General features: G+C 42.8%; 1 protein-coding gene and 1 pseudogene across 1 annotated transcript in view; one reads left to right on the forward strand and one right to left on the reverse strand.

Annotated features, from left to right (window-relative positions):
- The window catches only part of NHSL2 (NHS like 2), a 249,592-nt gene that overhangs the window by 97,219 nt on the left and 132,451 nt on the right, over window positions 1-19,922 (forward strand). Inside the window, exon 2 of the mRNA XM_035712015.2 lies at window positions 7,642-7,710. Within this exon, the coding sequence (XP_035567908.1) occupies window positions 7,642-7,710 (69 nt within the window). The remainder of the gene's footprint in view (window positions 1-7,641; window positions 7,711-19,922) is intronic.
- On the reverse strand, window positions 14,641-15,979 carry LOC112671835 (26S proteasome regulatory subunit 10B-like; annotated as a pseudogene).

Here is a 19,922-nt window from a genome sequence, read left to right on the forward strand (position 1 = left end):
CACCGGGGCTGCCCAAAGATGTTATTTATTTATTCATGAAAGACACAGAAAGAGAGAGAGGCAGAGACATAGGCAGAGGGAGGAGAAGCAGGCTCCATGCAGAGAACCTGATGTGGGACTCGATCCTGGGACTCCAGGACCACGCCCTGAGTGAAAGGCAGACACTGAACCCCTGAGCCACCAAGGCATCCCAGTTTTTCCTCTTTCATCAGTGATTTTGTTTATTTGGGTCTTCTCTCTTTCTCTCTCTCTCTCTCTCTCTCTCTCTCTCTCTCTCTCTCTCCCTCGCCTTGCTTGTTGTGCCCAAGATTGCGAATCCGAGAAACCACCAAGGAGCCGACACCGATGCAAGCGCCCGAGGGTTTATCTGCAAGCTGGAGCTTGGGTCCAAGTATATCCGACACAGCGGAGCAGGGACTTGGACCCCGAAGTGGGTTACAGCTGGGTTTTTTATGGTCTGGTCTAGGGGATTTTCAAAGGGGTGGATGAATTTCTCAAGTTCTGTTTACATTCTGATATGGGGCTTTCAAGGGCATTGAGCTCTGTTCTCATTCTAATATGGGACTTTCTACCACGGGAGTGGGCTCTGTTATCTTTCTGATATGGGATTCCCTGCCGAGGACATTCTGCAGTTTTTCCTGTAAAGTTCAGCTCTTATTCACAGGGTCCTAGGATGGCTGTACTTGTGCTAATGCTAAACTTGAGGTAGAATGGCCTTAATTTTTCTCGGCCTCCACATTGCTCACTTAGAAATTTTGTTGATCTTTTTAGAGAACTGGCTCCTGGTTTCACTGATCTGGTTTTGTTTGTTTGTTTAGTTACTATATCATTTATTTCTATTCTAATCTTGAATATGAATTTTTGAATTTATTTTGTTTTTCTCATGCTGCTCCGTACATAGTAGATGCTTGGTAAATATTGAGAGAATAAAGAATTTCCTGAAAGAGTGGTCACCCTATAGATGTTCTAGAATTAGTAAAAATTTGCTTTTACTCTAAGGTAAAGCTTTGTAAATGTAACATTTGTTGAAGAAGTACCAAGTACCTGACTGTTAGATGCCTCACAACAACAGAGAAGAAAATTAAGGTTCAGAGAACCTTATTCAGTAAGGCTGAATTCAGTAATTCAGTAGGGCTAGGGATGTAGATCTGATAGTTTCAGGGGTAAGGGCCAATATTATTGTCCGATGAGGAGGGTTTCCTAAACATCAATGTTGGAAGCAGAGAGGAGCTGCCCTGCGGCCCTTTGGTAACGTTTGTCCACAAACTCTAAGAGTTATTTTGTTTGGAGAGAGATCAAGCATTTGTTAAATGCCCTTCCCATCCTGAGCATTTATTAAATAACTCTACGCTTAATCTTGGACTATCAGGAATTTGGAGCATCTGGGGAAACCCACTGAAAAGGTGAAGGAAGTACAGATAGACTGAGCCTAATAGTTTATGGGATTTGGAACCCATTTGGTGAGTCACATTCAATTGAGAGAAGTGTCTACTGATTCACTTGCCCCTATGTACTCAGAGGTTGTGCTATTCCCTCATGCCATCACTGGTGGTACTCATGTGTGGTGCAGGATGGGAAAGCATAGAGAAATAATGTGTGTTTAATGGCAGTGCAACAAACTGAAAGGACTGTGAGAATACCAAAAAGTCCCACTGGGACAGAAATCTGGTGTCGTGTGTTGCTGAACAGCTGCAGGAAAATTTGTCTGGACCTTTGGGTGCAGAGGTTGGTTTGTCAGACCTTGGTTCTGAGTAACTTTGAGAGCAAAGGGATCACATAGAAGACAGATACGATGCATCCAGAAGCTTGACTCTGGAGCCTTTGTCTGCCTTCTCTGCCACCCTGTCCCCTCCAGTCACTACCAGTTCCAACCAAGACTAGGAGAGGAGGGAAGCAGGAAGGCCTCAGCACCACCAGGTTCCTTCATGGGCCTTGTTTGGGTCTGCCAAAATGCTCAGGTTCAGGGGCATCTGGGTGGCTCAGTTAAATGTCTGCCTTTAGCTCAGGTCATGATCTCAAGGATCCTAGGATCGAGCCCCACATCGTGTCAGGCTCCCTGCTCAGCAGAGAGCCTGCTCCTGCCTCTACCCCTCCCCTCTGCTCAGGGTCTCTCTCTCTCTATCTTAAATAAAAAATAAAATTTTTAAAAAATGCTCAGGTTCAGCTGGGTGGGCTGGAACTCTGGGAAAGAAGAAGCTCTTGGACCAGTCCTAAAGGAGGCAAGACAGGGCAGGGGAAGGTAGGGGAGGCAGGGAAGAGAATCAGCTAAAGACACATATAGGGAGCTTTTATCCTGCAGACTCTATAGGAAGCATGGAATCTATAACCTTGGGATCCCCTAGAGCTGGGTTCAAGTGTGGCCTTAGGCAAGTCACTTAATCTCTCCAAGCCCAAGTTTACTTCTCTCAATGTGTGAGGAGTCAGGAGGCAATGTTTGTATGGGGCCTGGCCCATATTTCAAGAGATGGGAGCTGTGAGCTCTATAATGATGCAACCAAGCAATGAACTATCAAATTGGTTATTATTTGTTGTGAGTTTACCATGGGACAGATGCTGTGCTAAGCCATTTAAATCCATTATCTCCTTAATCCTTAAAGGAAAGATAAAGAAATTGAATTACAAGAGCAGAAGAGTGACTCATCAGAGGTCATCCAGCTGGTAAATGGCAGAACCAATGTGTGCTCCATAGAGAGCAGTTCCAGAGCTGACACTTCTCACCAGACCACCTGCCAAGCATTAACTCCACTTCATACATGGGGGAAACTCTAGGTTTAGAAAGCACTAGTGTCAGGGACAGAGCTCAGGGCTTTATATTTCTGGCTCTGCTGTGTAACATGCTGTGCAACCTTGGGCTAGTTACTCAACCCCTCTGAGCTTCAGTTTCCGGATTTGAAAAATGTCCGAGTCCAAAGCTTCTGGCAGCCTGAACAGCGAGAAAAAGTATCCTGTGGGAGAAGGTGGAGAGGAGGGAGCCCAGAATTTCCCGGAGACAACGGATGAACAGACATGGGTATAACAAGAAGCAGAGGCTGATCTAGAACAGAAACTTGCCAGAGTGAATGCGCCCAGCTCGTACTACCCATTTAGGGCTGGCCTGAGAGAATCCAGATGACCAAGTGGGCAGGAGTATGTATGACCACTCTGTTGGCACCCCCATACAGTGAGCTGCTGTTGCCACCTAGGGGACAGGCGGTGACCAGGAGCCCAGGCTGCTGCTGTGGCTGAGCAGTACTGCACATTCCCCATCTCCTGCTGGTTTCCGGAGTGAAAAGGGGCAGTGAAGGCTTGCTCTAGGAGTGGGGAAGAGAGTGAGGAAAAGAAGCTGAGAGCTGCCTCTGGTTGGGGAGTTATAAATAAATCCATCTGGAAGTGTTTGGGGATGTGGGAGCCTGAGGCCGGCCCCTGCAATTCAGGCCATGTGGCACATATTTCCAATTGCACCAGAACCTCCCCCCCCCCACACCCGCCCCGGAGTTCCAAGAGACTGTCTGATTGGGCCTGTCTGCTCTGGCCCTGAGCTGGGCAGGAACCCTTCAGGCCCCAACCCTGCTTCCAGCTCCCGCCCAAGCCCTCCTCTCCTCCCAGCCCAGCTCCAGCAGGATATCTTGAAAGTGTTTTAGGAAGGTTCACGTGCTACTCAAGTGTTGCCTAAAGGAATGAGTGAATTTTCAATTCAGCATTTAACTGGTAATTCATTCCCCTTACTAGGAAGGAGCCCTGTGGTGGGTTATGGAAGATGAGGCATTCTTAACTTTTGGCCTCCCATCTCGAGATCCTCTGTACCCTACTCAGTGGAGGCCAGCCAAGGTGCAAAGGCACTGCCAAGGTCTTGTTAGTCTTTCTGTCCCCAGCATCAACAGTAGCCCTTGGTAGGTGTTGGTTGTATGAAGGGGTGAGTCAATTTATTAATTTAACAAACACTGCACACCCTCATGCACCGTGCACTCTGCTACATGCTGGGAACAGAGAAAGAACAAAACAGACACAGTCCCCGCTTTTGTTGAGTTCGGTCACAGTGTTTCTCAGTGAGATTACTCTTAGCACTTGGAATAAGACCAGTCTTTGCAGTGTGGGGCACTCCTGGGTCGTTGCAGAATATTTCACATCCCAATTCCTGGCCCTAAATGCCACCGGTACCCTGGAGTCACTGTGACTACCTTAAATGTCCCTACACATTTCCAAATACTTCCAGGGGTTGGAAGGACCCACCTCTGGTTAAAGGCCACTGCTCAGGAACTGGATCCTGAGCAAGTGAGGGAAGGTCATCCCCAAGGTATGAACATGCTGAGTCCTCTAAGGCCACATATAAATTGGTGGCTTAGAACTGGGAAGCCATGTTTGCCCTACAAAGATATAGAATGCTTCTTCAGTTGGTGAGTTAGGCCCCTGAAGCCCGGAACTTAGCTGAGGTGCATGGTTCTCCCAAGCTGGGTTACAGCTGAAGTGCAGGCACCATGCTGGCAGTTTTAAACATGCTAATGAGTTGGGTTCCTTGGAAACGTCCAGAGAGCAGCCAGAATCTGGTCCCAGGGCCAGATGACAGGTCAGATCTCAAGATACTGGATTGGGGATAAATCCACATTGAGGTGGAAGTTGGAGTAGAGCCTCAGGATCCATTAAAATGGTCAAAGGAGAAGGTACTGGGGAAAGGTAAAGATCGAATCCAGGATAAAGGCCAGAGCCAGGGAAGTAGGGCCTAGTGGTATCTCTTCTCGGCCCCTCATTTCCATTGCATGGCCACTACCCCAGTTCAGGGTCCCAGACTGTGCCGGGACCAGGACCATTGCAGAAGCCTCCTACCTGGCCTCCATTCTTCTGGTCTCTGCCTTCCAGAATTGTCTTCTTAAAACACAGTGTTCATCATGTGCCTTCCCAACAGTCACCAGGCCCAATGTCTCTGGCCTTGCATCCTAACCCCCTGCAGAGTGGCATCCCATCAACCTGGCACCCTCTTGGCAAGCCAGCTCCAGATGCTCCTTCCCGGGCTCATTGTTGCTCATCTGCTAGATCTTACTGTCGGCCACACAAAGCCCCAAACACACACTGCCCTTCTCATCTCCATGCCACCTTTACCCTGGGATGCTTTTTGACCTCCTCCATTTGGAAGAAAACACCCAGGCTTCAAGAGCAGTCCAGGTCTCCCCTCTTGGTGAAGCTTGCCCTGTCCTCAGAGGCAAGCAGATGCTTTCCCACCTCTGCATTTTCTCCATACCTCTTCATATACTGTGGGGCTGTCTGTCTCTGCCACTAGATTAGGAGTTCTCTGAGGGCAGCAGTCATGTCTTGTTTGGCTTTGTAACCTTACCCAGCTCACTGTGAATGATTGGGAAAGCAGACCTGGGGATGACTGGTATGACAGGCCAAGGAGGAAGTGGAATGGTTTCCTCCAGGCCTAACCATGGCTCTACCTTAAGCCACTTTTACGGGCTCTCTCCTCATAAACACTGTCTTTGGATGAGGGTTAATGAAAGAGCTAGGGCAGCAAAGGAAAAAGATGAAGAGCCAAGGCCAAGGCCAGGCAGACAGAGCAGCATGGAGTAGGCAGGAGAGACTGAGAGGATGAAAGAAGAGACAGGGAAGCAAAGGTCTGCATTAACAACTTGCATCTATAACGGATTCACATAACCTGGAATGGCATAAGAAATATTTGGGATTCCGCAAATGAAAGCAGCTGCTTTAGGCAGGTCAGCCGAATGTACAGTTAATTAAGAGGCATTAGTGCCTTCGGTGCCAAGCTGTGCATGGAACCATGTCCTGCTGGGATAAAATGCCAGCTGCCCAGGATGCCCATTTAGTAAAGATCAGAAAACAGCATCGGCATGAAAGAACCTGAGAATTCCTCAGAGAGCTCTTCTGAAGGGACCAGGGGGCCACTGGAACCATGTAGTTGCCCCGCACCACGGACCTAGAATTTGCCAAAGAAAAGTGGGCATGAGAAGAAAACCAGTATGTTGCAAGCAGCTAGTATCCCACAGGCCATGCCAGACACATTTTACACACTCATTTTTATCCCTAAAACAGCTCTGAGGTGGGTGTCATTCCCCTATTTTACAGATTAGAAAATTGAAGTCCTAGGAGAGGTAAAAATTTTACCCAAGGGAAGGAACACAGCTTGAAAGTCTTAGATCCAGGATTCCAATGCAGGTTGTCCCTTCCCCAGTTGGCAGCTGTTTGCTCCCCAGTCTTGCTGACTTTGGCCGTGGGGCTGATCTCTTTGGATTGATTTCTTTGAACATAAACAAAATACCATCAGTTTTTCCTGGCTCTGGAATGAGCTTTCAGAATCATGTGCTGTTCTCTAGTTTCCAGCTGGGTGCCTTTGCTGGGGGTTCACTAATATGAAGCAACAGGCCTTATCCTGGGAATCAACACTATGCACCCAAAGATACCAGGGTGCTTTTGTTCCTAGGAGGTGCTTCAGGCCGGGGGGCTTTTGGCCCAATGGGCCAAGTTTTCTGTTTTCTTCCTCCTCTCCCCACAATGATCTGCCTATAGTTGATGATTGACTGCTTTCCCCGGACACATGTAAAATTCCTTATCACAATTGTGGTACCTTTGAGATGTTGGCCACACTGTGTTCTGACTGCCCCTGGAGCCTATCCCTGTCTGCTCAGTTCATGATGAATGTGATCTGTCTGCTGACAGTCTGTGAGTGATGGTGAGCAGAGGACAGGTGGTGTGGACAGTGTTTCCCAGAATTCTGATGTGACATAGCTAGGTCAGCTCGCAGAGGGGCAGATGGAGGTAGAGTGGTTGGAGCAGATCAGGGGCAAAATGGCACCCAGTATGACCCCTACAGAGTTGTGGGGTAGGTTGGTTAGAAAATCCATGGCAATAGTTTTCTGGAGTCAGGGACAGTCTGGAGACCTCTGGGCTTGGCCTTCGGCCTAGAGTTTTGTGTCCCACCTACGAGGTAGGGAATCATTATGCTGTGTGCAGGGTCTATGTCTGAAATCTCATCGATGAATAACAGAATTTTTGGTGACGCACAATGATAAGCAGGGTAACAAGTCTCTGTTCTTGAGTTTGGGCTTTTGCTCTGGTCATGTTACTGAAAAGGATCCCTCTGCACCACCTTCAAAATTTATTTGAAATCCAAGCACTTCTCACCACCTCCACTGCTACCATTGCTACCATCCTAATATAAGCCATCCTCCCGTCTTGCCTGTCACCAGTCTCCTAAAGTGATACTATTAAAGCATAGTTTGAATATGTCAATCTTTTACTCAGCATCCTCCAACTGCTCCCCATCTCACTCATAGTAAAAGCTAAAGTCTTTATGGTAGCCTGGAAGAGCCTCACAATCTGCCCCCCACCCTATGTCCTTGCCATTATCTTCAACAAATTTCTCTGTCACCTCCTCCATTCCAGCCATACTTGTCTCCTGATCATTCTTTAAGCCTTCCAGGCACGTTTGTGCTTTGTACTTGTTTTTCCTTCTGCCTAGAATGTTTTTTCCCAGAGTGTCCATCAGGATCCTGGGAGAGAGTGGTTTTGGGTACTAGGAAAAGGGTGCTGTATGGAGAAGGCCACCTGAAAGGAGCTGTCTTTGGTAGAGGGATGTGGCCAACCCATGATGAACCTGCACAGAGGGAGCTGATGAAAAATCTCAACTTCTTTTTCTTTCTGATCTCCTTGCAGGTGCCTCCCATTGGTTAAACCTAACCCGAAACCAGAGGGCAAGGGAACCTGTTGATGCAGTCCATACAGGTCAGCCTACCAGGGCACAAAGCTGGGTGGAGAAGGGTGGAGAAAATCTGGTGGAGGAAATGGAAGGTATCCAGAACCACTGGATACTTTTGCAGATGGCTCTCTTACTTCCTTGAAATCTCCACCAAAACATTACCTTCTCAATGAGGCCTTCTCTGGCCACCATGTCTAAAATTTCAACCCTCAACACCCAACACCTTATATCCTTCCATGCTATGTTCTTTTTTTTCATGACACTTAATACCACCTAACATCTAATTTATTTTTCTTGCTTACCATCTGCTCCCTCACTAGAATAAGAGCCCCTTGAGGGCAGGGACTTTGTTTTATTCACTGCTAAGTATCAGTGTCTAGAATACCACCTGGCACATAGAAAGTGCTCCATAAATATATGGTGAATCCTGCTGTGAGTCTGCTCTCAGCCAGGCACAGCTGGGTGTAGGTATCCAATTGTTGCTCATGCCTGCTGCTCTCAGTTTCTTCCAAAGAGGCTCAACTGCTGCCATGTTTTTAGGTCACAGGGTAGGGTGGTGTTTGCTACCCCCAGGGCTGACACTTGCATGACAGTTTGTTGACCTGAACCTTATGGAAACCACTGTTGGATTGATTAGCATAGGCTGGGTTTTGTGTGTTTTTTAAATTGTCAACAGCAGTGGGTAGATTCATGGTTGTGGGCACATTGGCCCTTCCGGTTGGTATCTCCATACTTCAAAGGTAGTAGGGGTGAGCCTGTTTCCAAGCCAGGTAAGCTCAGGAGCCACTTCCTTGAGGCTCAAGGGCCAGGAGTCGTGAGCTGGGCAGTCTGGCCACACTGGTAGTGAAGGCAGGACGGGTCGTTTCAGCACATTGCAAAACCGGTTTGGATTCCAAGAGCACTGTAGCTGTGTCCAGGATAATGTTTTCACTATACAGGTAGCATATGAATATATTCTGATTGTGAAAAAAAAAAACAAAGCAATCCAGCTATAGTTAAAAATCCTCTTCCATCCCCAATTCTGTTCTCCAGAGGAAACCACTGTTATCAGTGTAGAGTGCCCTCTTCCAAATCTTTTTCTATGTATACAGAGTGTGATTGTGTGTGAATATCAAAGATAAATGCTAGTAAACCATAGATACTGATTGGTAACTTACTTGTTTTCACTTAGCAATATATCTTGCCATGTTAGGACACATGGATCTAATACATTCTTTATAAATTAAATTGTGAGATAATTGAAGATTCACATGCAGCTTAAGAAATAATACAGAGATTTCCCATATACCCTTCACCCAAGTTTTCCTCAATGATGACCACCTACATAACTGTAGTGCAATATAGCAAGCAGGATGACAACATTGGTACAGTCAAGATACAGATTTCCAGGGTGCCTGGGTGGCTCAGTGGTTAAGTGTCTGCCTTTGGCTTAAGTCGTGATCCCGGGGTCCTGGAATCGAGTCCCACATTGGGCTCCCTGCAGGGAGTCTGCTTCTCCCTCTGCCTATGTCTCTGCCTCTCTCTGTGTGTCTCTCATGAATGAATAAATAAATAAATAAATAAATAAATAAATAAATACATACATACATACATACATAAAAGATTTTTTAAAAAGATACAAAAGATTTCCATCATCACAAGGATCCTTTAAGGTCCCCTTTCAGAGCTACACTCACTTTCCTCCCAGCCCCACCTCCTGCTTAACCTCTGACAGCCACTAATCTGTTCTCCATTTCTAAAATTAGGTCATTTTGATGATGATGTATAAATAGAATCATACAGGATATAACCTTTAGGGATTGTTTGCTTTCTTTAGGCAGCTGAATTATCTGGAGATTCATCCAGGTTGTTATGTGTATCAACATTCTCTACCTTTCTATTGCTGAGTAGTTTTCCATGGCTTGGATATACTATGCATAGTTTATCCGTTTACCCATTGAAGGACATCTGGACTGTTGCTAATTTCTTGGCTACTATAAATAAAGCTTCTATGAATAGTCATAAGACAAGTTTTTTTTTAATTCTTTTTTTATTTTTTTATTTTTTAATCTTTTTTTAAAATTTTTATTTATTTATGATAGTCACAGAGAGAGAGAGAGAGGCAGAGACACAGGCAGAGGGAGAAGCAGGCTCCATGCACCGGGAGCCTGATGTGGGATTCGATCCCGGGTCTCCAGGATTGCGCCCTGGGCCAAAGGCAGGTGCCAAACCGCTGCGCCACCCAGGGATCCCCATAAGACAAGTTTTTATGTGGACAGTTTTCATTTCTCTGGAAGAAATGTCCAAAAATACAAGTGTGGGGTCACATGGTAGTTGCAAGTGTAGTTTTTAAAGTAATTTGCCAAACCATTTTACAAAATGGCCATATCATTTTACATTCCTATCAGCAATGTATGAGGGATCCAGTTTCTTGGCATCTTCACCAGAATTTGGTGTGATCACTATTTTTTTTTAAATCTTAGCCATTCTGATAGGTGTGTGGTGGTATCTTATCGTGGTTTTAACTTGGATGTCCCTGATGGCAAGTGACTGAACATTTCAGGTGCTTACTTGCCATCTATATATCCTTTTCAGTGAATTGACTGTTCATGTCATGTTTTGATTGTTAGGTAGAAGACCTAGCCCTAGCCCTATGTTGGCAAATTGAACTCCAATAAAAAAATAAATAAATAAAAAGAAGACCTAGCCATAGATTCCAATCATTTTCTTTTTCTAAAAATTTAGTTTTCCATCTAACATTTAAATTTCTGATGCATTTTCCAGCTTTATTGAGATATATTTGATATATGATGTTGTATAAGTTTAAGGTATATAATGTGGTGATCTGATACACATATGTATTGCAAAATGATCACCACAATAAGGTTAGTTTGTGAGGCGTTTTTTTAAAGATTTTATTTATTTATTCATGAGAGACACAGGGTGAGAGAGACAGAGACACAGGCAGAGGGAGAAGCAGGCTCCATGCAGGGAGCCCGATGTGGGAATCGATCCCGGGTCTCCAGGATCATGCCCCTGGCTGAAGGTGGCGCTAAACCACTGAGCCACCAGGGCTGCCCTGTGAGGCGTTTTAAGTTGATTTTTTTTAGAGAGCAAGAGAGAGAGTGTGTGTGTGCACAAGCACGTGTGGGTAGTGGGGCTGAGGGAGAAGGAGAGAGAGAATCTTAAGCAGGCTCCATGTCTGGTGCAGAGCCTGACACAGGGCTGGATTGATCTCACAACCCTGAGATCATGACCTGAGCTTGAAATGAAAAGACAGAAGCCTAACCAACTGTGCCACCCAGGCCCCTTAAGTTGATTTTTTTAAAGGTATGGAACAAGTTACATTAGTTTCCCAAGACTACCATGACAAAGTCCCATAAACTCGATAGCTTAAAACAAGACAAATTTATTCGCTCATGATTGTGGAGGCTAGAAGTCTAAAAGCAAAGTGTCAGTAGGGCCATGCTCTCTTTGGAGGCTCTAGGAGAAAATCCTTCCTTGCCTCTTCCAGCTTCTGCCAACAATCCTTGGCTTCCTTATCTCCACATCACTCCAACCTCTGCCTCCATCTTCATGTCAACTTCTCTGTGTCTATTTCTTTTTTTTTTTTTTTTGAGTTTTTTTTTTATTTTTATTTTTTTATTTTTTTTAATTTATTTTTTATTGGTGTTCAATTTACTAACATACAGAATAACCCCCAGTGCCCGTCACCCATTCACTCCCACCCCCCGCCCTCCTCCCCTTCTACCACCCCTAGTTCGTTTCCCAGAGTTAGCAGTCTTTACGTTCTGTCTCCCTTTCTGATATTTCCCACACATTTCTTCTCCCTTCTCTGTGTCTATTTCATAAGAATATTTGTCATTGGATTTAGGGCCCACTAGAATAATCCAAAATAATCTTCTCATCTCAAGATCCTGGACTGGACTTAATGACATCAGCAAAGACTAATTTTCCAAATAAGATAACATTTATAGGTTCCAGGGATAAGGATGTGGAAATATCTTTTGAAGTCTACTATTCAACTCACTACACAGGTCAAGGTTCAATGTTTTGCCTATGTACAGTAGCTCCAGCACTATTTGAAAAGGCCATCTTTCTTCCATTGAGTTACTTTTGCTACTTTGTTGAGAGTGAGTTGGGCATATTTGTGGAGGTATGTTTCTGGGTTCTCTACTCTGCTCCATTGAGCTATGTATCTATCCCCTGACCAGGACCATACAGCCTTTATTATCGTAACTACATAGTAAGTTTTGAAATTGGGTAGAGCGATGCCTCTCATTTTCTCCTTCTTTTGCAAAATTGGTTGGCTGTTCTAGCTCCATTGATTTTCTGTATAAATTTTAGAATGACCTTGTCTGTGTCTAAAATACCCTCCTGAAATTTTGATAGGAATTTCACTAAATCTGTATAGAAGTTTGAGAGAGGATTGCCATCTTTACTATGTCTAGTCTTCTAATCCATGAACAACCTATATTTCTCAACTTATTTAGATCTTCCTTGAACTTTTTTTCACACGCATTTTGTAGTTTTTTTGTAGCGCACAAGCCCTACACGTCTCGTTATATTTGCACTTCAGTATTTTGAGAAATTGTAAATGGTATTGTATTTTTAATTTTGGCATGCATTTGTTCATTGCTAGTGTATAGAAATACAATTTATTTGTCTATGCTTATCTTGTATCTCACAACCTCCCTGAACTTGCTTATTAGTGCTAGGAATTGTTTTGTAGCTCCTTGGGATTTTGTTCATACAACACCATGTCATCTCCAAACAGGGATAGTTTTATTTCTTCCTCTTCAATTTGCATGCCTTTCATTTCCTTTTCTTACCTGATTATACTGGCTAGACCTTCCAGCATGATGTTGAATTAGAATAGTGAAGGCAGACATCTGTTACAGAAAAAAAAAAATCAACTCAGTACATTTGAAAATCAAATTGGCTTTCTCAGGTGATCCATGAATCATGCAGCATCCCACCTAGCAAATAGAGGGGAACTTTGAGGAGTTGCACAAAATGGAAGGTTTTTATAGGAAGGAAGGAGCATAGGACAAGAAGTTACTATCAAAAGAAAGGAAAAGATTGTTTTGGGCAAATTCACTGTACCTTAGGAGGGGAAGGGCAAGGACTCTTATTAAATGGATTACCTCATCTTCCTTTGTGGAATGGAGAACCCAGTGAGAAAATTACCCCATCAGAGCTGATCAGAAAATTCCTGACTGATTGGTTAAGACTACATTTCTTGGGGAGCTTGAAAGTACAGTTAGGTTACATATTAAGTTCTGGTTTGGTGACTTAGCCTAAGTCATTAGGGGCCCGTGGTTTTCTTTTTAGTACATCCTTGCCTTGTTCCTCATCTGAGGAGGAAAGCATTCAGTCTTTCACCATTAAGTTTAGTGTTATCTATAAGTTTTTTTAATAGATGTTCTTTTTCACATTGAGGATATTCCTGTCTTTTCCCATTTCTGAAAGACTCTTTTGTTTTTTTAATCATAATGGGTGCTGGATTTTGTTCAGTGCTTTTTTTCTGCACTGACATAATTATGTAATTGTTCTTTAGTCTGTTAATATGGTGGATTACATTGATTTATTTTGAGATATTGAAACTATCTTGCATCCCTGGAATGGACCCCACTTCTTACATATTACTGAATTCTATTTGCTATTGTCGTGTTGAGAAGTTTTGCTTCTTTATTCATGAGGCATATTGTTCTATAGTTTTCTTTTTGTGTGTGTGACTGTCATCTGGTTTTGGAATCAAGATAATAGTAGTTTCAGGGGTGGGATGCCTGGGTGGCTCAATCAGTTAAGAGTCCAACTCTTGATTTCAGCACAGGTCATGATCTCAGGATCATGGGATCAATCCCTGCGTCAGGCTCCATCCTGAGCATGAACCTGCTTAAGATTCTCTCTCCCTATCCCTCTCCCTCTGCACCTCTCTCCTCCCCCATCACGCTCTCGCTCTCCAAAAAAAAAGATAACAGTAATTTCATAAAATAAGTTGGGAAGCTTTTTCTCCTCTCCTATTCTCTGGAAGAGATTGCCTACGATTGGTATTAACATGTTGTAGAATTCTCCAGTGAAACTGGAAATTCTTTTGGGGGGGTTTAAAATTATGAATTCAATTTTCTTAATAGTTATAGGGTTATTAAAATCATCTATTTCCTATTGAGTGAATGTTGGGAGTTCATGTCTTTCAAGGACTTGTTGGTTTCATCAAAATTCTCAGAATGTATAGAGTTATTCTATTTCCTTACTATCCTTTTGATTTTTGAAGGTTCTGCAGTGATATTCATTTGGTTCCTGATATTAGAAACTTGTGTTTTCTCTCTTTTTTCTTTGTGTTACCAGAGTTTGTAGATTTCACTGATCTTTTCAAAGACCCAGCTCTTTGTTTCATTGATTTTCTCTAATTGTTATTCCTGTTTTCAATTTTATTGATTTCTCCTCTTATTTTAATTTCCTGTCTTCTGTTTGCTTTGGCTCTGTTTGGCTCTTTTGTTCCTAGTTCTTGTCTTTTTTTTAGAACTGAATCAAACATTTTATTCAACTTTTTAGGATGAGGAAAACAAATGATATAAAGTAAGTCATAAGAAATGCTCTCTTGTACTATTTCAACTACTTTCAATGTTTTACAAAACGCTTACACAGCAAATACAAAAAGCTTCAACATACTCATAACTTTTGCTGCAATAAATGCAACTTTAACAAACATACAAATTTCTTCTTTATCAATCTTAAAAGTAGAATTACTGAATTACTAATTTTTACAATGTTATTCATACTTATTTTTTTAAAGATTTTATTCATTTATTCATGAGTGAGTGAGAGAGAGAGAGAGAGAGGCAGGCAGAGATACAGGCAGGGAGAGAAGTAGGCTTCACGCAAGGAGCCCGATGTGGGACTCCATCCCAGATCTCCAGGATCAGGCCCTGGGCTGAAGGCGGCGCTAAACCGCTGAGCCACCGGGGCTGCCCCATACTTATTTTTATTCATAAGTTTTTAATGAGATCATTGCCAATACATACATTATTTTCCTTAACTTTATTTTTTCATTAAGCCAGTATCTGTCATGCAACCATCAAAAACCTCCCAGTAAATTACACAGGTTGGTAGTCCAATTTAGATGGTAGTCCAATTTAGACTCTAGCTTCTTAGAATCAGCCACTTTTCTGACTGCTTTCATGAAGTCTTCCTGTACTACAACATCATGATCAGCATGAATTGCAAACATACCTGCTTCAGTACAAATATTTCTCAGGTCTGCTCCATTAAAGCCATCTGAAAGCTTCACAATTGCTTCATAATCTATTTCACCATGCTTTGCAATGGGACCTGCATGGATTTTCAATATATCTAATCTTGCTTGTTCATTTGGTAGATCAATATGTATTTTTCTATCTAATCTTTCTGGACAAAGCAAAGCAGGATCCAGTGTATCTGGTCTGTTTGTAGCCATGATCATTTTAACTCTATGTATAGTATCAAACCCATCCATTTGATTCAGTAACTCCATTAAAGTTCTCTAAGTCTCTCTATCAACTGAAGTACCCTCAGAAAACCGACGACCACCAATAGCATCTATTTCATCCATAAAAATAATGCATGGTTGGTGATCCCTGGCATAATTAAACATTTCTCTGATCAAACACTTTCACCAATGTACTTGTCTACAATAGAACTAGATACAACCTTTAAGAAATTGCAGTTTAGCTGCCTAGCAACAGCTCGAGCCAAGAGTGTTTTTCCTGTGCCTGGTGGTCCATATAACAAGCAGCCTTTTGGAGGTATTATTCCTACACGCTGGAATAATTCTGGGTTTGTAAGAGGTAATTCTATCACCTCTCTTAATTCCTGAATCTGTTCTGATAATCCTCCAATTTCAGAATAAGAAACATTCCCAGGGGCCTCATGAGACATGTTGTAGACCAATGGATCCACTTCTCTTGGCAAATATCTCATGATAGTGTAGTCATATCCAAAGCAATTCTTGTTCCTGGCTTCAGCTTACTTTTGTCAAGCTGTCGATGACAACCCACAACATATCTTGGTCCATTTGTAGCTTTAACAATGAATTTTTCTGCAGTTAGTTGCTTAAGTACTTCACCACAATCTGCCCAACACTTTGTAGGGCCTTCAGATCGTTTTCAGACTTTTCATACTGCTTAGTAAGTTCTTTTAATTGTTCCCTTAACTCCTTGAGATGGCCGTCGATCTCCTTCTGCTCCAGCAGCTTCTTGAGGTAGTCCTGAAGCGCCTTATCTCTTGGGTCTGCCATCATGAGAAGCTGTCGCTCATTTGTTCCTAGTTCTTAAGGTAGGGAATTAGATTACTGATTTGAGACTTTTCTCTTTTCTAGTATAAGCATTTGGTGCTATAGATTTCCCTTTAATGAACACTGCTTTAGTTGCATTCCACACATTTTGCTGTGATGTATGTTCATTTTCATTCAGGTCAGTATATTTTTAAAATTTCTCTTGAGAATTCATCTCTGACCCGTGAGTTATTTGGAACTGTGCTGTTTAGTTTTCAAGTGTTTAGACATTTTCCTGCAATCTCTCTGTCATTAATTTCTAGTTGTATTCCATCATGGTTACAGAATACATTCTGTTTTATTTTCATTGCTTAATTTGTCGAGGTTTGTTTTATAACACAGGATGTGGTCTAACATAGTCTGTGTTCCATGGGCACTTGAAAGGAATGGGTATTATTCTGTTGTTGGATGGAGTGCTCTATAAATGTCACATTAGATCCTGTTGGGTGAAGGTGTTGCTGAGTTCTTCTATATCCTTGCTGATTTTCTGTCTGGGAGGTCTATCCCAGCTCCCCACTCAGTCTTGTCTGACACCACCCCCATAGGGAGGTTTGGGTTGCCTAGCTACAGCTTAGCAAGGGTATAAGTCCCTGTTTTCAGCCTTTCCCCTACAAATGGGGTTGAAGACGGGGCCACATTTTTTTCTTCCTAGGATACTTGCCTGAAGTAAAGCAGTTAAATTCTCTGCCTTGCTAGTCTACCTCCTTTTCTGGTCCTTTGGTTAGAGGCACAGGCTATTTGGTTTTGGTTTTGGCTTTGTCTCCACCCATTGGTGGCTCCAGATTGCAGGATTTTTGAGCTTCAACTCTGAGATATACAAAGCAAAACAGAAATCCAGGGAACATACCACCATGTCATTCCTAGAGTTCTGAGGTCTCTTGCTGTTGTACCTTCTTCCCTCCACCTTCCAGAGTCTTCTGTGTTGATTTATTTATAATGTTGAGGGCTTTGGGTTGTACTTAGTTTTTAGTTTGTAGTTTTACTTAGTGGGAGGAATAAGGAAATGTTTATCTACTGTCTTCCCAGAAGGAGAAATCCAGACTTAATCTTTTAAAATGTCACATAACTTTGCAGAGTATGACTCTCAGCAGCTTATTTAACTATTTACCTATTTTATGAACTTAGCTTGTTTCTAAGTTGTGATGGCCAATTATTTCCATAAGCATCCATTCAATAAACATTTGTATACATGTGCAAGAGTTTCCTTAGGATAGATGCTAAGAAATGGAGTTGCTGGGTATAGGGGACATGCATTTTACATACTAATAAATGCTTCCAAATTTCTGCCAGTAATTCTGTAATCTGCCCAGTAGAGTATGAGAATAGCAGTTTTGTTCATCTCCATGTCAACACTCGATATAATCAGATGTTTAATTACCAACCTGATGGGTGAAAGATGGTATCTGATGTTTGTTTTCATTTGCTTTTCCTTGAGTACTAGAAGTCAAACATTTTTTCAAATGTCCATTGGCAATTTGTACCTCTCCTTCTGAATTGACTGACCAAATACCTTGCCATATTTCCTTAAGATGATTTGCCTTTTTTATGGATCTACAGAATCAATAGATAGATATAGATATTTTAAATATATATTAACATATATACGTAGAGAGAGATATTAACTTTTGACCTAATACATATGTTGCAAATAATATATTTCTCCCAGTTTATCATTTCTCTTTTACCTTTATTGATGGTTTCTTTTGTCTAGGAAATTTTTTTGATGTAGATTCAGATGTATCAATCATGCTTTTATGCCTTTTGTGTTGTATGCGTTGTTTAAAAAGGATTTCTCTACATCAAAGTCACAAATATATGCATCTACATATTTTTTATTGTAGTTATAGATATGCTTTATTTTTTATAGTTAGTTGTTTGAGCTATCCAAAATTGCATGTGTGCGGGTGTATTTAGTATATGGTTAGAGATCTAGTTTTTTCCAAATGAAAAGCCAGTTGTTCCAATACTTTGTATTGAATAGCTCATCCGTTCAGCTCTGGCTTATAAATGCCACTAATATTACTTATTTAATATCTTTACATGTGTTGGTTTGAGGGCTTTCTATTCTGTTTCACTCATTTATTTGTTTAGTTCTGAGCCAATACTGTACCTTATTAATTATTAGAGATTTGATATTTTGTATAATAAATTCTCCTTCACTGCATTTCCCCAAAAAATTGTTTTAGCTTTTCTTGTGCATATTCTTTACATATAACATTGTTTCTGTGTATTTGTAAAAGCCTGTACTTTAGACTCCAAGAGTAAATATTGATTAGAAACATGGACTCTGGGCACTAGGTCTGCTGTTCAGTGGTATTCCCAAAGTGGGGGCAAATCCTTTTCCTGATTAGAAAGAAACAACAACAAAAAAACTAAATTCTGGCTTGATAACATACTTCGTTGAACTTTAAGGAAGGGAGTAAGGAGTGGTTGAGGTAGACAAGCAGCACACAGTAGCATTAGGAGACAGTGGGGTCGTGATTTTCTATCTGGGAGAGTCCAGGATGACAGCAAGTATACATGGTGGGAGGAGGGAGTACCAGGAATTAGGAGTGGCCCCTTATTCCATGCTGCTGTCTATGGGGTCAAGTTCTGAGGAACTATAGGAACACCCATTCCTAGGAGCGTGCTCACATTCGTGTCCATCCCTATAGGGCATATAGGGGAAGATGAACTGGGTTAGTAGCTGAGCCTGTTGGGCCTGATGTTCTGGACAGACTACAGTATGGGTATGGAGGTGGACCTGACTACTTTTGGGTCCACTGCTGACATTCCATTCCCCAGTTCTGTGGAATTTTTGTCTCGGTGGGGGTGCTGATGCCTAGAAAATTTACTCTCAAACAAAAATGGCCCATTCTACCACAATGGAGCCATGCTGCCTGCCCAGTGGTATGTTATTGAGTGTCACTAGCTGGCAGCAGGCACTCACAGCCAGTTGGAAAGTCTTGATCCTTGGCCTTGGGGTAGAGCTGCCTACTCAGTTGCCCTGGCAAACTGTAGACCTAGAAGGATATTCAGTAGCATAAGGCAGTCTTAGAGTTTAATTGAAGCCCTCCAGACTTTTCCCAAGGAGGATATAGGGGCTGGTTTAGAGGTTCTTGGGGATGTACAGATGCTGTCTGGGCAGGGAGCTCTGCCCTACCCATGTTCCATCTGGCTGACAGGGTGGACACTGCCCCAGGACCTATGTACTCTCCTCCCCACACACAGTCAGGGTCATGGTCTCCAAGGCAGGAGAGGGGCCTAAGCCACCAGCACTACTGTATGGATTTTAGCACCTAACAAGGCCGACAAACCATCATTCTAGTAAAGAAGGCAAAATCAATTGCAGTAAATACCTTGAGAGGTACAAAGTCCTATGTGGATTTTACTTACCTCACCTTTAAAATCCAACCAATACTAAGTCTTTTCCCACTCTTGAATCCCTTTCTCCCCCCCCCCATTTTCATGGCTCAGACTAGACCCTGCTAAGTGATACTACTGGACTACCTCAGATCCATTTCTTGGATCTCTTTTCCCTTTGTGCACCCTCCTAACTCAAAGCTCTGATCATGTCCTCTGCTCTGCCATAAAACATGTTTACAGAGTCCAGCCCAGCAACCCCCCCACCGACTTTCTTCTCAAATGACATTTACACCTTTTCTTTTATTTCCCAAATCGTTGGTGTTTCTTCTAGTGCTTGATTTTGAAAGTCCTCTGAGGTGGCCCAACCTTCTCTTTCTGCGTTTGTGCGTGCTGGGCAGGTGCTAGGAAGACGCTGCAGCTGGATGCTGTGGAAAGCTCACCATGAAATTTGGAGTCAGATAACCGGTTAATCTACTGCCCCCCACCCACCCCCCCAACACACACACCTCTGCTTCTTGGCTTCTTAACGCTGGCCCTCGCTTCACCTTTCTCTCATTCTAACTCTCCCCCTCTGTTAAGGCCGCGTGAGAAAACGACCCC

This window comes from Canis lupus, chromosome X (assembly GCF_003254725.2).
Source record: "Canis lupus dingo isolate Sandy chromosome X, ASM325472v2, whole genome shotgun sequence".
Lineage (NCBI taxonomy): Eukaryota > Metazoa > Chordata > Mammalia > Carnivora > Canidae > Canis > Canis lupus.